The sequence below is a fragment of the Rattus rattus genome, chromosome 7, assembly GCF_011064425.1.
Source record: "Rattus rattus isolate New Zealand chromosome 7, Rrattus_CSIRO_v1, whole genome shotgun sequence".
NCBI classification, from domain to species: domain Eukaryota; kingdom Metazoa; phylum Chordata; class Mammalia; order Rodentia; family Muridae; genus Rattus; species Rattus rattus.
Genome location: NC_046160.1, coordinates 19,843,023 through 19,858,562, shown reverse-complemented (window position 1 = coordinate 19,858,562; position 15,540 = coordinate 19,843,023). Strand labels below are relative to the sequence as shown.

The 15,540-nt window shown below is 41.7% G+C and overlaps 1 protein-coding gene across 1 annotated transcript in view; it reads right to left on the bottom strand.

Annotated features, from left to right (window-relative positions):
* Capn13 (calpain 13) overlaps nucleotides 1-14,500 on the bottom strand; it is a 72,524-nt gene extending 58,024 nt beyond the window's left edge. The window contains exon 1 of the mRNA XM_032908939.1: nucleotides 14,245-14,500. Coding sequence (XP_032764830.1) covers nucleotides 14,245-14,442 — 198 coding nt within the window. The 5' untranslated portion in view covers nucleotides 14,443-14,500. The remainder of the gene's footprint in view (nucleotides 1-14,244) is intronic.
* Between the last annotated feature and the right edge of the window lie 1,040 nt (nucleotides 14,501-15,540).

Genomic DNA, 15,540 nt, shown 5'->3' with positions numbered 1-15,540 from the left:
AACGGTACTGCCAATTAAGAAGTCGGTGAAGGGCTGGAGAGATGGCTCAGTGGTTAAGAGCACTGCCTGCTCTCCCAGAGGTTCTTAGTTCAAATCCCAGCAACCACATGGTGGCTCCCAAACATCTGTTATGAGGTCTGATGCCCCCTTCTGGTGTGTCTGTTTTTAAAGTCAGTGAAGCTCTAGGCGAAGACAAGCTGCCTTGGGCAGCCTGCTGTCCTAGAGGGACCTCCATTCTCTTGCTGCCTCTCCTTCACCTCTGTCAGATTCTTGAACCAGACAAGTAAGCGTCCCTTCCTCTACCCATTTTCCCTGCTCTAAGCCCTCTGGGACAAGCCACGCTGCTTAAGTAGCCTGCTATCACACGGGGACCTCCATTCTTTTGCCACCTCTCAGTCTACCTTCATCAGACCTGAAGCTCATGAACCATACAGAACTGCAGGTCCGGAACCATACAGCCCAAGAGTATCAGTCAGAGGTCTGCCACACCAGGGCCACTAAGGACCATGCACCAACCCCCTGTCCCTGCCCCCAGTATGGACTCCAACAAGGACATCAAGGGACCAAAACCATCCAGATGGATAAAGGCCCTAGAAGGAACTCAGTCAACATTAGCCAGTGCAACACGACACCTTCAAAGCACAGCTATCGCACTCACACAATCCAAACACAAGAAAATGACCTTACATCCAATCTTATACAGATGATAGGGGTCTTTAAAGAGGAAATAAATAAATCTCTTAGAGAAATACAGGAAAATACATTTAACAGGTGAAGGAAGTAAATAAAACTGTGCAAGACCGGAAAGTAGAAGTTGAAACGACAATGAAAACACAAATTGAGAAATTCCTGAAGCTGGAACACCTGGGGGAGAGAACGGGAACGACAGGTGCACGCATCACCAGCAAAACACAGGTGATGGAAGACGTCTCAGGTGCAGAAGACACAGTAGAAGAAATTGATACGTTGGTCAATGAAAGTGTTAAATCTAAAAAATTCCTGACACAAAACATCCAGGAAATCTGGGATAGTGTGAAAAGGCCTAACCTAAGAATAACAGGCATAGAAGAAGGTAAAGAGTCCCACCTCCAAGTCCCAGAAAATAGTTTTTCTAAAAAAACTTTTCCAGCTTAAAGAAAGGGATGCCTGTAAACATACAAGAAGCTTATCAAAACCCAACTAGACTGGACCAGAAAAGAAAATCCTCATACATATTAATCAAAACACAAAATCTATAGAGCAAAGAAAGAATACTAAGAGTAAAAGGCCAGGTAGCAAACAAAGGCATACCTATCAGAATGACACCCAACATCTCAACAGAGACTCTAAAAGCTATCTATCCACAAATCCAGACCTATAGAAAATACTAGAAAACTCCAACCAAAGAAAAATGACTATATCCAAGAAAACAGGAAATAAGTAATTCCATACCAACAAAAACAAGAAAATTGCACACACACACCACCACCACCACCACCACCACCAACAACAACAACAACAATAGCAAAATAACAGGAAATAACAATCAGTAGTATTTAATGTTTCTCAACATCAATGGACTCAATTCCCCAATAAAAAGACACAGGCTGAGAGAATGGATGTGAAAACAGGATCCATCATTCCACATACAAGAAACATACCTCAGCCATAAAAGAGACATTACCTCAGAATAAAGGATTGGAAAAAAGTTTTCCAAGCAAATGAACCCAAGAAGCAAGCTTGAGTAGCCATTCTAATATCTAATAAAATAGTCTTTCAACCAAAATTAATCAAAGGAGACAGGGAAGGACACTTCATACTCATCAAAGGAAAAATCTACCAAGATGATATCTCAATTCTGAACATCTATGCCCCAAACAAAATCACTCACATTTGTTAAAAAAAAAAAATCCTAAAGCTTAAATCACACATCGAACCCCACACATTAATAGTGGGAGACTTCAAAACACCACTCTCACTAATTGACAGAACATCCAGATAAAAACTAAACAGAGAAATGATGGAACTAATACACATTATTAATCAAATGGCCCTAACAGACATGTGTAGAATATTTCACCCAAACACAAAAGAATAACCTTCTTCTCAGCACCTCATGGATCCTTCTCCAAAATTGACCATATAGTCAGTCACAAAGTGAGCCTTGACAGAGCCAAGAAAATTGAAAGAGCACCTTGTATCTTATCAGACCATCAAGGATTAAAGCTGAACTTCAATAAAGACAGAAACACTGGAAATTCTACACACTCTTAGAAATTGGACAACTTCCTACTCAATAATATCTGTGTCAGGAAAGAAATAAAGAAAAAAAAATGAAAGACTTGGTAGAATTCAATGAAAATGAGAGCACAACATACCCAAATTTATGGGACACAATGAAAGTTGTTCTAAGAGGAAAGTTCGTAGCTCTGAATGCCTCCTTAAAGAAACTAGAAAGTTCTCATATCAGTAATTTAAAAGTACACCTGAAAATTCTAGAAAAAAAGAATCAAGCACATCAAAAAGAAATTGAAGGTAGGAAATAATCAAAATCAGGGCTGAAATCAATCAGTTAGAAACAAAAAGAACAAAACAGCAAATCAAAAAAACCAAGAGTTGGTTCTTTGAGAAAATCACCAAGATAGGCAAATTAACAGAAAGACAGTACCCAGATAAAGAAAATCAGTTATGAAAAGAGAGACATAACAACTGACACTGAGAAAATTCAAAGAATATTAGGTCTTACTTCAAAAATCTGTAGTCCACAAAATTGGAAAGTCTTATTGAAATAGAAGATTTTCTAGATAGATTCCACTTACTACAGTTTAATCAAGATCAGGTAAACTACTTAAACAGCCCCATAGCCCCTAAGGAAATAGAGGCAGTCGTTAAAAATCTCCCAACCAAAAAAAAAAAAAAAAAAAAAAAAAGTCCAGGGCCAGATGGTTTTGGTACAGAATTCTATCAGACTTTTTAAAAAAGAGCTAGTTCCAATACTCAAATGACCCAATAAAATGGAAACAGAGGAAACTCATTCTATGAGGCTACAGTCACCCTAATAAATCTAAACCATTTAAACATTCAACTTCCTACTGAGATGCCTCTTATGAACATTTGTGCAAAAATACTCAATAAAATACCCTCAAACCAAATCCAGGAACACATCAAAGACCACCATCCATCAAGATCAGTAGGATCATCTCAGGGACAAAGGGATAGTTCAATATACAAAAATATATCAACATAACCTACCATATAAGCGAATTGACAGAAAAACAATCACATGTTCATCTCATTAGATGTTAAAAAAGCCTTTGATAAAATCCTTTAGGTATTAGAGAAATCAGTGATACAGAGCACTTACCTAAACATAATCAAAGCAATATACAGTAAGCCAATAGCCAACATCAAACTAAATGGAGAGACGTTTAAAACATTTCCACTAAAAGCAGGGACAAGACAAGGCTGTCCATTCTCTCCCTGCCTATTCAATATAGCACTTGAGTTCTAGCCAGAGCAATAAGACAACTAAAGGAGATCAAGGGGATACAAATTGAAAAGGAAGAAGTCAAAGTATCGATATTGGTGCAGTGTATGATAATATACATATGTGATCCCCAAAATTCTAACGGAGAACTCCTACAGCTGATAATCACTTTCAGCAAAGTTGTGGAATACAAAATTAACTCAGAAAAATCAGTAGCCCTCCTTTACACAAATGATAAATGGGCCGAGAACGAAATTAAGGAAACAACACCCTTTACAATAGCCACAAATATTATAAAATATCTTGGTATAATTCTAACAAAGCAAATAAAAGATCTGTATGACAAGAACTTCAAGTCCCCAAAGAAGATATTAAAGATGGAATGATCTTTCATGCTCATGGATAGGTAGGATTAACAGTGAAAATGGCCATCTTATCAAAAGCAGATTCAATGCAATCCCCATCAAAATTCCAACACAAATTTTTATAGACCTTGAAAGAGCAATTCTCAGCTTCATATGGTAAAACAAAAAAATCTAGGAGAGCCAAAACAATCCTGAACAATAAAAGAACTTCGGGAAGAATCACCATCCCTGACTTCAATCCATACTACAGAGCAATAGTATTTATCATTATTGCATATAACATCGTAATGATACAGAAACAGACTCGTTGATTAATGGAATTGAATCAAAGACTCAGAAATAGACCCACATACCTCTGGGCACTTCCTTTTTAATAAAGAAGACAAAACTACACAATGGAAAGGTGAGAGCATCTTCAACAAATGGTGCCAGATGTCTGCATGTAGAAGAATGCAAATAGATCCATACTTATCACCCTGAACAAAACTCAAGTCCATGTTGATCAAGGACCTCAACATAAAACCAGATACACTCAATCTCATAGAAGAGAAAGTGGGAAATGTACATTGGTACAGGAGACAAGTTCCTGAACAGAACACCAGTGGCCCAGGCTCTAAGATCAACAATTGATAAATGGGACGTCATGTAACTGCAAAGCTTCTGTAAGGAAAAGGATACTGTTAAAAGGACAATCATCAGCCCACAGACTGGGCAAAGATCTTAGATAAACCTACATCTGACAGAGGGCTAATATCCAAAATTTACAAAGAACTCAAGAAGTTAGACACCAGCAACACAAATAATCCAATTAAAAATGGGGTTCAGCCCAATGAACGTGATTGTTGGGGGAGGGGCAATGGGGAGAGGATGGGGAGGAACACCCATAAAGAAGGGGAGGAGGAGGGTTAGGGGATGTTGGCCGTAAACCCGGGAAAAAGGGAATAACACTCGAAATGTAAATAAGAAATACTCAAGTTAATAAAAAAAAAAAAAGAAAGAAAAAAAAAGAAAAGAAAAAAAAATGGGTTCAGAGCTAAACAGAGAATTCTCAACAGAGAAATTTCAAATGACCAAGGAGCACTTAAAGAAATGTTCAAAGTCCTCAGTCACCAGGGAAATGCAAATCAAAATGACCCCGAGATTCTGTCTTACACCCGTCAGAATAGCTAAGATAAAAAACTCTAGAAAAAGCACATCTGTCTAGTATGTGGAGCAAGGAGGACACTTCATTGCTGGTGGGAGTGCAAACTTGTACGACCATTCTGCAAATCGTTTTGGCATTTTCTTAGAAAACTTGGATTAGTTCTACCTCAAGACCCAGCTATACCGCTCCTGGGCGTACACCCAAAAGACGCTCCAACATCTCAGAAAGACAGTTGCTCAACTATGTTCATAGCAGCTTTATTAGTAATAGCCAGAGACTGGAAACAACCTAGATGCCCCTCAACTGAAGAATGAATCAAGAAAATGTGGTACATCTACACAATGGAATACTATTCAGCTATTAAAAATCAAGACATCATAAATCTTGTAGGCAAATGGATGGAACTTGATGATGTCATATTGAGTGAGGTAACCCAGTCCCCAAAGGACATGTTTGATATGTATTCACTTATAAGCAGACATTAGCCAAAAAAAAAAAAAAATACAGGTACCATGTTATACTCCATAGACCCAAAGAAGCTAAACAAGAAGGAAGAAGAAGGAAGGCCCAAGTGAGGAAACTTGAATCTCACTTAGAAGGGAGAATAAAATAGTCCAAGTGGATGGAGAGATCTGGGTGGGAGAGGGAATGGGGAAGGGAGTGGCAAGGTTCAGGATCAGGTATGAGGAAGGACAGGAAAGTTGGTTAGAAGGCCATGAAAATGAATGGAAATCTGAAGCTTTCTGGGGTAAGGTGGTAGGGGACATCTTTAAGATGAGACATGGCCTGGAGCAAGGGATGTGCCCAAGAATCAATGGGGGTGACCTTAGCTGTGATTCATTACATTGGGGATATGGAACCTGAAGAGACCACCTCCTGTATCTAGACACAAACCCCAGTGGAGTGAAAGAGACACCAACACACACACACACACACACACACACACACACACACAGAGAGAGAGAGAGAGAGAGAGAGAGAGAGAGAGAGAGAGAGAGAGAACTTTTAACCCAAAGTTTATCCTGTCTACAAGTAATGCAGTCACAGGGGATGGAGCAGAGACTGAGGGAATTGCCAACCAATGACCAGCCCAACTTGAAATTAATCCCATGAGCAAGCACCAATCCCTAACACTATTAATGATACTCTGTTATGCTTGCAGACAGGAGCATGCTGCTCTCTGAGAGGCTCCACCCAGCAGCTGATTTAGACAGATAGAGATGCCTACATCCACATAGTGTATGGAGCTTGGGGATTCTTACTTAAGAATGGGAGGATGGATTGTAGGTCACAAAGGGGAAAGGAACAACATAGGAAGACCAACAGACTCAACTAACCTAGACCCTTGGGGCTCTCAGAGTCTGAACCACCAACCAAAGAACATACACAGGCTGGACCTAAGCCTCCCAGCTCATATGTAGCAGATGTGCAGCTTGAGCTTCATGTGGGTCCTGAACAACTGGAATGGGGGCTGTCCTAAAAGCTGGTGCCTGTCTGTGGGATGTGTTCTAATAGCTGGGCTGCCCTGTCTCACCTCAGTGGGAGAGGAAGTACATAGCCTCAAAGAGACTTGAAGTATCAAGCTGGGGGAGGGAATATGGGGAAGGAGCTACCAGAGCAGAGGGGAAGTGGAGGAGTGGGGGGAAAGGATTGTGGGATGGTGCAACAGGGAGGCGGTCATGGACTGAGATATAAAGTGAATAAGTAAAAAAAAATTTAAAAAAGAGAAGCCAATGAAATCTTATATATAACATGAGAGTAAACACACATGCACACATATATACACATGTGCACACATGCTGACATCACAGACCAGATAGACTTAGACTAGCTTATCATCAAGTAGAAATGTATGTAGGAATGAAAAAAATGCAAGAATAGTTTCATTTTGGAATTCGAAATAACAGAAAATAGCACTACAAGGGCCAGAAGGAGGAAAATTTAGATCCCTTAGCTAAATATTATGAAGGTATTTGAAAAACACACATCCTTTTACCAAAATAATGGAAGTTACAAGCAAAGCAAAACAAAACAAAGAGAAAAACAAACAGAAAGCAATACCAAGAAGAAGAAGAAGAAGAAGAAGAAGAAGAAGAAGAAGAAGAAGAAGAAGAAGAAGAAGAAGAAGAAGAAGAAGAAGAAGAAGAAGAAGAAGAAGAAGAAGAAGAAGAAGAAGGGGAGGAGGAGGAGGAGGAGGAGGAGGAGGAGGAGGAAGAGGAGGAGGAGGAGGAGGAGGGGGAAGAGAGGAGGAGGAGGAAAAGTATATAGAAAAGTAGTTAGGAACAGAATAGACTGAAATTAATAGCCAACATCAAGTTTCCTAGCAAACAATGGTACTGATTGGGTCAAAGGTGGGCACAGTCTCTACAATTCCTGTCCCCTAAGGGTCTGCCTCATGCCTCATGCCTCGTGCTGGCTCTGAGAGGCTTGACCCTAGTCAGAAAGGGAAGGTAGGATGGGGCATGGTGATGATCCTCAGGCATCTCAGGTTGTACATCTGGCTTTGCAGAGAAAAGCGCATAGAGAACCTGTGTAACTGTGGCTAAGAAAGAGCAAGCTCGGCTTGGGAAAGTCCCAGGTTGGCAGGTGGCCTTGGCAAACCAGGGCAGTGGGGGAAAGGTTTGTGATAAGATCCTAGGACAGATCTGTGCCAAACTACCACAGGGTGGTGACGCAGGATCAGCTGGCGGTTTTGTAGACCTGAGGCCGTGGAGCCGTGCCTTCCACACTTGTGAATCATTAGGTCAGTCAGAGGTAGCATTCAAGATCCAAAGCAATCCTGTGGTGTGAGGCCCGTCAGGGGCAAGGAATCAGGCCCAGAGGAGTTTAGTGCCAGGTCCGTTTGCCACATGAGTCTCTCTTCCCCTCCCAACATCCTAGTAGCTAAAGTCTTTCCCGGCTTGAAGTATTTGATTCTGTGAGATAGACAGAATCTTTGAGGCTCAGAATCGTTAGGTATACCAAAGGAAGTTGCAGGAGTTAATGTGATATGACAATTTAATTGGATCACAGGGAGTCAGTTATCTGGTAAATATTCTCCCTCCTTGTGTGTGTTTGTCCGAGAAGGGGTGGGTGAGATTCCTATTTGAATTGGTGGGCTCAGTAACTCAGTCTCCCCTCCCAGTGTGGGTGGAAACATCCAAACTGATCGACCCATCAAGTGTCTGACTATAACAAAGGGGAGAAAGAATTTGTTCTCAGCTTGAGATGACAAAGTGATTTTCTCTTGGTCCTGGTCAGATGGGGAATCACACCTCTGGGTTTCCCGGCTCTCACTCCCCTGACTTAAGACTTTCCCCTGTCTCTAGGAAGCAAACTGCATATCATGGTGATGCTCAGCATTCATAACTTTGTAATCAATACTTTACCACACATTTCTCCTTGAAAATTCATAAATGGGTTAAATATAGATATATCACTATGTATGAGCATATATTGTCAGTATGGATATTGACAAATCATTGAGACTATATAATCATATATCAATGCTATATGGTATGTGCACACATATAAGTATACATTATAAATTTTGTCATGTATTTGGAAAATCTGAATAATAACATAAGCCACCAATAATCATGGAACTAAGTAACTGTTGAATTAAGTAATCATAATGACTTCGGTCTAGGCAGTAGGTCCCTCTCTCCAAGCCAGGTTTGGATTACTCTCTGCTATATTAGGAATGTAAGAAACCTATATAATGCAAGTCTTGGCAAACACCCTACCTGAAGCGGCCATGGAAGTGTTCTCCATCGTCTTTAGAGGTATCACCCCCTGTATAAGAGCATTTGCCTCACAGTATTTTCTTTGAAGATCTCTCATGAATTTCCCACACAAAGTACTGATCTCGTGGAAGAGATATGGATGGTAAATAGTTACCTTTACACAGCTGTGACTAAAACGCCTGGGGAAAACTCAGAAGAGGAAGGGTTTATTATGGAACCCAGTTCGGGAAGTTGGTTTATCGATAGCCTTAGTAGGAACATGGTGTAGTCACATGGTTGTTGGAGGAGGTTGTTGGAGGAGGTTGTTGGAGGATGTAAACAGGAAGCAGAGAAGAGTCAAGGCATTGGACCAGGCATAAATGTCAAAGGCATGTCCCTCAATGACCTACTTCCTCCTTCTAAGCCCTACTTCCTAACATTTCTGGAATCATCCAAAATACCGCCACCAGCTGGAGATGAAGCATTCGGCACATAAGCCTCTGGGAACATTTGATGTTCAGTCTGCAACACTTAGACTCATCATCTTGTCACTCAGCCCTTCCAGATGGGGACTAGGCTTTTCTTTGGACAGGTGGCAATATAATTCCTTTCCTATATTTTTCCGAAAGAATTCTGATGTGTTGGCATTACAGTTTTTCTTTTCTTTTTCTTTTCTCTCTTTTTTTTTTCTCAATGGCAATTGGCTGTTGGCATAATTACACTGGTACCTTCTGTCACCTGTTACACGATAAAGCGTCTTCACAATTTACCCCACATTCAGATATGCATCTTCCTTTTTTCTTTTCTTCTTCTTTTTATGCCTTTTCTGAACAATATATTTTGGTGAGTCACTTCTAATGAGTGAATATGCCTCCCCAAAATGACTCTGACTAAGCGAAGATGTTTCCTGGGCAGCAAATGCATTGCTCTGGGTGACCATGGCTGGGTCCACGATGAAGCCGTAAGCTGGGCTCCAAGCACCTATGAGAAGATGCTTTAGATATGCAGCCCATTCTTTGGGTTATTTTTTTCCCTGAATGGGTTGAAGGTGGCATCCAGATCCCTTGCTCAATCAGCGTTGATGACAATGTGAAGATCTCCGATCTTCGGTTTTGTGTTGTCCACTATGGCAGCTATAGCTGTACATATTCGTGTAGACCAGTGGTTCTCAACCTATGGGTCGTGACCCCTTTGGGGTTGGTATATCAGATATCCTGCATATCAGATAATTACATTACAATTCGTAACAGTTGTAAAGTACATTTATGAAGTAACAATGAAATAATTTTATGGTTGGGGGTCACTATAATGTTGTTAAAAGCTTTAGGAAGGTTAAGAACCACTGATTTAGACTTACAATATTAAAATTTCTATCTCCACATCACAGTGACCACATTTCAAGTACTCAGTAGACACATTTGACTACAGCCCATAGCAGTGAATGGAGCAGAATGAGTACCTTCATTATTGCAGAAAGGGTTACAGGACACCACTGATTGATTTAGGGGGAATAGTATCATCCACCATACAGGGCTGGGAGAGTAATGAAATGGCAAATTTCATGCACACTCTTAGTATAATATCTCAACTGTGTACATACTGAACAAGTGGATTTATTACTGTCACCCATAGAATAAAAATTCTCCTTAAAGTGGGCCTTCTAAGTACCAAATTTAATTTAGGGGATGCATTACACACACACCCCCATGTTTATTCTTGGCATTATCTCTTACTGAGAGCGCAGGTTATAGGAAACATTGAGAATGACGAATCCTTGAGTTTCCTCCCTACAAGATCACAGGCTGCTACAGAGCCCAGGCTGAAGTGAGGATTGAAGTTGGACAGTCCTTAGAGAGAAACAGGGCGGGTCAGGCTGTGAGAACCATTTCCCTTCAACAACATTTCAGCAGACACTTTATTGGATCATTGTTAGAGGGAAAGAGAAGAGAAAAGAAGAAATGTGGATGTGATAGTTGATCATGACTGCTTGCCCTGATGGAAATCCCATAGGGCCATCATGGAAACCATCCTGTGGGGATGTCTGTGAGGGAGTTTCTTCAAGTGGGAAGATCCACCACCAGTGTGGGTGGAACCATTACGTGGAGATGAACATTGGCATTCTCTCTCTCTCTCTCTCTCTCTCTCTCTCTCTCTCTCTCTCTCTCTCTCTCCTTCCTCCTCCCCTCCCTCCTTCCCCTCCCCTCCTCCTTTCTTCCATCCCCTCAAATCTCTGCTTCATGACTATGGATACAATGGACATAATACAAACAGCCACCTTCTGTTCCTGATGCCATGCCTGCCTGGCCATGGCGGACTATACCCCTAAACTGTAAGTCAGAATAAACCCTTCCTTCCTTACATTGCTTCTGTCAGGTATTTTGGACCATCAACAAGGAAAGTAACAAATACAGCAGATGATGGGAAAGAGGGAGACAGAAAAAAGTTATGGGATAGGAAACAATTTTCTGTGGTAGGCCCAGAAAACTGAAGCCAGGTCTCAGGCTCCTGAGACAGAAAAAAGTTATGGGATAGGAAACAATTTTCTGTGGTAGGCCCAGAAAACTGAAGCCAGGTCTCAGCTCCTGAGGCTACTGTTGAATCTACTGCGTGTGGATGAATAATCCAGGAAGAATAATAGCAGCTTCCTACATGTGGAGTTTCCCCATTGTCTAAAATGAACTAGAATGAGGAGATGGGGCCTCAGAACAAGTTTCGGGTGAACTGATCAGACCCATGATAAGCATCAAGCAAGCTGTAGGGGAGGCTTGACTGAAAGCAGAAATGGGATACAGAAAATGAGAAGAAATGTCTTTTGCACATTCCTTCCCACCAGCCCCTTAGCCCCTAACATTTTTTCTGACCTACATTTCTCTTTGGAAACATTTGCTGATTTTTTTTGAGGGTTGAAATTGAAATTCTCGGCCTATGAAAGCCTAGGAATATTGAGGTATCCGAAAACCAACAGCTAGTGTCTAATAAGTACCTACAATTGCTAGATTCTAAGCATTGCATTTAGTTCCTTCTTCAGAGAGTCATATGTAGTATGGCGCAGGTCTGATTTTCACTCCCATTGTTTTTCATCTATGAAACGGAACAAAGAAATTGCGTAGCCACAGAGAGACTGACTTTCTAGAGGGGTTGGTTCCTGTTGGACTATATGAGGTTGGAGAGTCTAATGGTGCATAAGCTATCGCTGGCAACCCAAAAGGCAAGAATATAAAATATAACATGAGGTCACAATGACACCTTATAGGGGACAATGTATTTTGAGGTCAGGCATTTAGGTGTGGGATTGTTTAGCTGTGCAACTTCAGACTGGTCATTCTTCTCTTTCCACTTTTACAGGCAGAATCAGATTGATGGCAGTCCCTCGTAGTTTTAAAAATTGTTCGAAGAGTTTAAAACCCATAACACTGTGTGTGTCTTTATCTTACCCTGAGGCCTGGGCCTGGTTAGTTGTGGCTCTTGTATGCAGGGCCTTTCACATAGTCCCATCTGCGTGCTACAGTAGTCAGTGATACCACAGTAGTGAAGTATATACCCAGGGTTTTCTCTTGGCTAGCATATGTGGGAAATCAGTCAAAAAAAAGTTTTCTCATTCGTACACATGAGACAGTCACCTCCACACTCACGCATTTATTTATTTTCCTAGGTTCTAACAAACCCTTATTAGGCACGAGAGTTCATGTGGGTAAAAGTGTAGCATGTGGCCTTGGGAGTCGTGATCTCACTCCTGGGTCTTTCTCTCCTTCTCTCCCTGTTTCCCTAGCCATGTCCCCCTCAGTGAAGCTGTATCACCTGTCCAACCCTGTTTTCTTTCTTGTAATATTAAAATCCATAGATGCTGTGAGTAAGATAAGCTATATGGAAGGCTGTAGAAATTATTACACAAACACCAGTATTGCTGAATATGGAAAGGAACACATTAAGAAATATGATATTTGGGAATACATGCTGAAACAAACAATGGCTAAAATATGGGTCAGTCCCAGGGTGTGAAGCATGATGGGAAAAATGAACATGGCCTCTAGTTGCCTTTACTATAGATTACTGGTTTGAGTCGGTATGAGCCATTTCTATTTGCCTCAGTTTCTCCTTGCACCCCAGGTTGAGATGTTGATGGAATTAGATAATTAGACACGCTCAGCCCTCTCTAAATAGGAGTGTTATAAATAAGGTCTCACATAGACTGCTCAGCACCTTTGTGAGGGAAGCAAAAATACTTTCTAAATGAGTTTCATCTTTCAAAACAACAGAGGAGGGAAAATGACCCTTCAGAGTTTCCTTAAATAGACTTTTCCACCTCTGTAGGTGATAAAAACAAAAGAAGGGGGGGACTGAGGACCTACTGCAAAGGGCTGATGGGACCAACCACACAAGACTTATGAATGCATCCAGCTTTCGTGAACTAGCACTGAAACCCCACCTGGTTTCCATTGGTCCTTTTCTTCCCTAGAGAATATGACTGTCCAGCTAAGGTAAGAAGTTTTCCCTTCAGAGCTTGGTGTCTTGAGTTCTCTTTCACATGTGCATAACTAAAATTATTGGTTGCATAGTTTTGGACAAGATAGATAGTCCCATCCTTACCGGGGCCTCATTAGAAATCACCATCTGTACAGCCTACTCTGGTGCTACTCACCATGCCTAGTACAGTGCTTGGCATACACATAGTGCCTGAGAACTGCTTTCACAAGCCTCTGTACTGGTTTCTTGTTTCTTGTTTTAGGCTGGGCTGGCAGCTTTGGAGGAAATGAGGAGGAAGCATCGGGCACCCCAAAACATTTGCAATTTAGTCCCTATACATTTATAAGAGTCCTGAGGAGACCACAGGAAACTTCAGTCCACTGCAATGTTCCCAACTGAGCTTCATGCTTCAAAACTGAGATAGTTCTAGAAGGCAGCAGGGCTCACCTTGCTGCAAGGTAGAGTTAGTGGCCATCTGCTACTGATTGAGGTGGGGGAGTCAGGTGATTCAATTGCCGCCCTGCACAACCACCCCGATGTCACAGGTGTCTGTGATGTCTGAGTCCTTTTGTGGATGACCAAGCCTTTATAAGACTAAGAATGTGATTATAAAAGAGAGAGGCAGAGCAAGTATTTAAATTCCTCCTGTAGTAGAAATGACTGACATGATATATTCCTTTTGAGTAAATTCTGGTAGGTAAGAAGAAAGGAACATAAAGACACTGACACTTGAAGAGAATAAAGGACGACAGACTGATAGATGGGCTCAATTAAGGAGGTGGAGAGACCCTAGAGACCAAGCAGCACAGCCTCCGTAACCATGACAAGTCATTTTCCCAGTCATAGGACTGAGATGTTTTAATCTAGCTGCGGTCATTATCAGAACAGAGTTAGGAACCGTGGTTCAGGCTCTGCCTCTGAGCACAGAGCCCTCCCATTTCTTGGACTGGACCTATGAGTGCAGCAGAGAAACCAGATGAATCTTACTTTTCTTTCCTGTTTGGTTTGAGGCTGGATCACTGTCTTTTCACAAGGAGATGCTATGGAGCACAGCGCCCAGACTCGCAGAGCTTACTGTGCTCCCAGATGGGGCTCCCTTACCTGTGGTCGCTTCCACTCCAATTTTGGAAGGCGCTTTCCCATGAGCAGTTTCTGGCCAATGGAAGATGCCTCAGCAGGGAATGTGTCATCTATAAACAGCTGACCCCTGCTCAGGCAACGATCCCGTAAGAATCTAAAGTCCTGGTTCTTGAACTTGACCACGGAGGTTTCTTCGAGAGACGCTGTGTCATGTGCCATGACTAGCTCTAGAAAAATGTCTGAAGACCTTTCTTTCTGGTGAGAGAAAGGAAAATGATTAATGCCAGAACATTCTGATGCCTCCCAGTTCTATCAGATCTGAGCATAAGATTTCTGCTGTCCCTGACATAGAGCCCCTGGGTGGGCAAGCCTCAACTAAAATTTAATATCCTTACTTCCTGTTCATGTTCAGCTTGGTGTACTGAATTAGTTTCTCATGTGAATCAGAGACTCTGAGGGCATGTGTCCATTTAATGAACATTTATTGAGCACTGACCTTGTGCCATGCACTCTTCTGAACGTTGGCAATCCGAAGATAAATACATCATGATCTTTATCCCCAAGGGGCTCATTACAAAGTGAGGAAGATGAATTAGACATTTCGACAACCGGCTGTCATTCAACAGACACTACTCAATTAAAAATGTGTACAAAGCCCGTGGCCATAAGGAGGAGGTGCTATAACTCTCCTGACAGCCTGGGAGGACATTCCCATAGGTGGTGACATTTGAAACAGGCCTTGAAAGGAGAATTTACCTGCTGGAGAAATGGTGGGGAATTTTTTAGATGGTTGTAGCTGCCCTTTGTAGCAACTACACAGAGGCCACGGAAGTTGTCTTGTGAGGTCATGGGGCATGGGAGAACAGGAAGTAACTTGGAAGGTTTAGTGGGGTTTAGTTGAGGCTGGAATATTTAAGTATTGGAGGGAAATGGCTAGAAAAGGCAGATTGGGAAAGTCAAAATACATGGTTTTTTTTCATTTGTTTTGTTTGTTTGGAGTTTTGTCAATCGCCTACAAGCATGTGCATGCGTGCGTGCATGCGTGTGCGTATCTCAGGGGTGGCATATAAGCTGTGTTTTGATTAAGCTGTAGGTAGGATGGTGATTCTTAAACAAGTAGGTGGCCAGATGAAGGTGAGAATTCATGCAGACTGGAGGAGGTTAGAGGCTGCTGCATTTGCCCTCAGGAGAGACAGTGGTGAAGTGTTAGTGGGGAAAACAGTTGAGGGTAGACAAAGTCCAGGTTTGTTTTATAGGCAGAACCTAGAAGATTAGATGATGAACTAGACATGGAGGAGAGAGGAGGTGGTGGTGTGA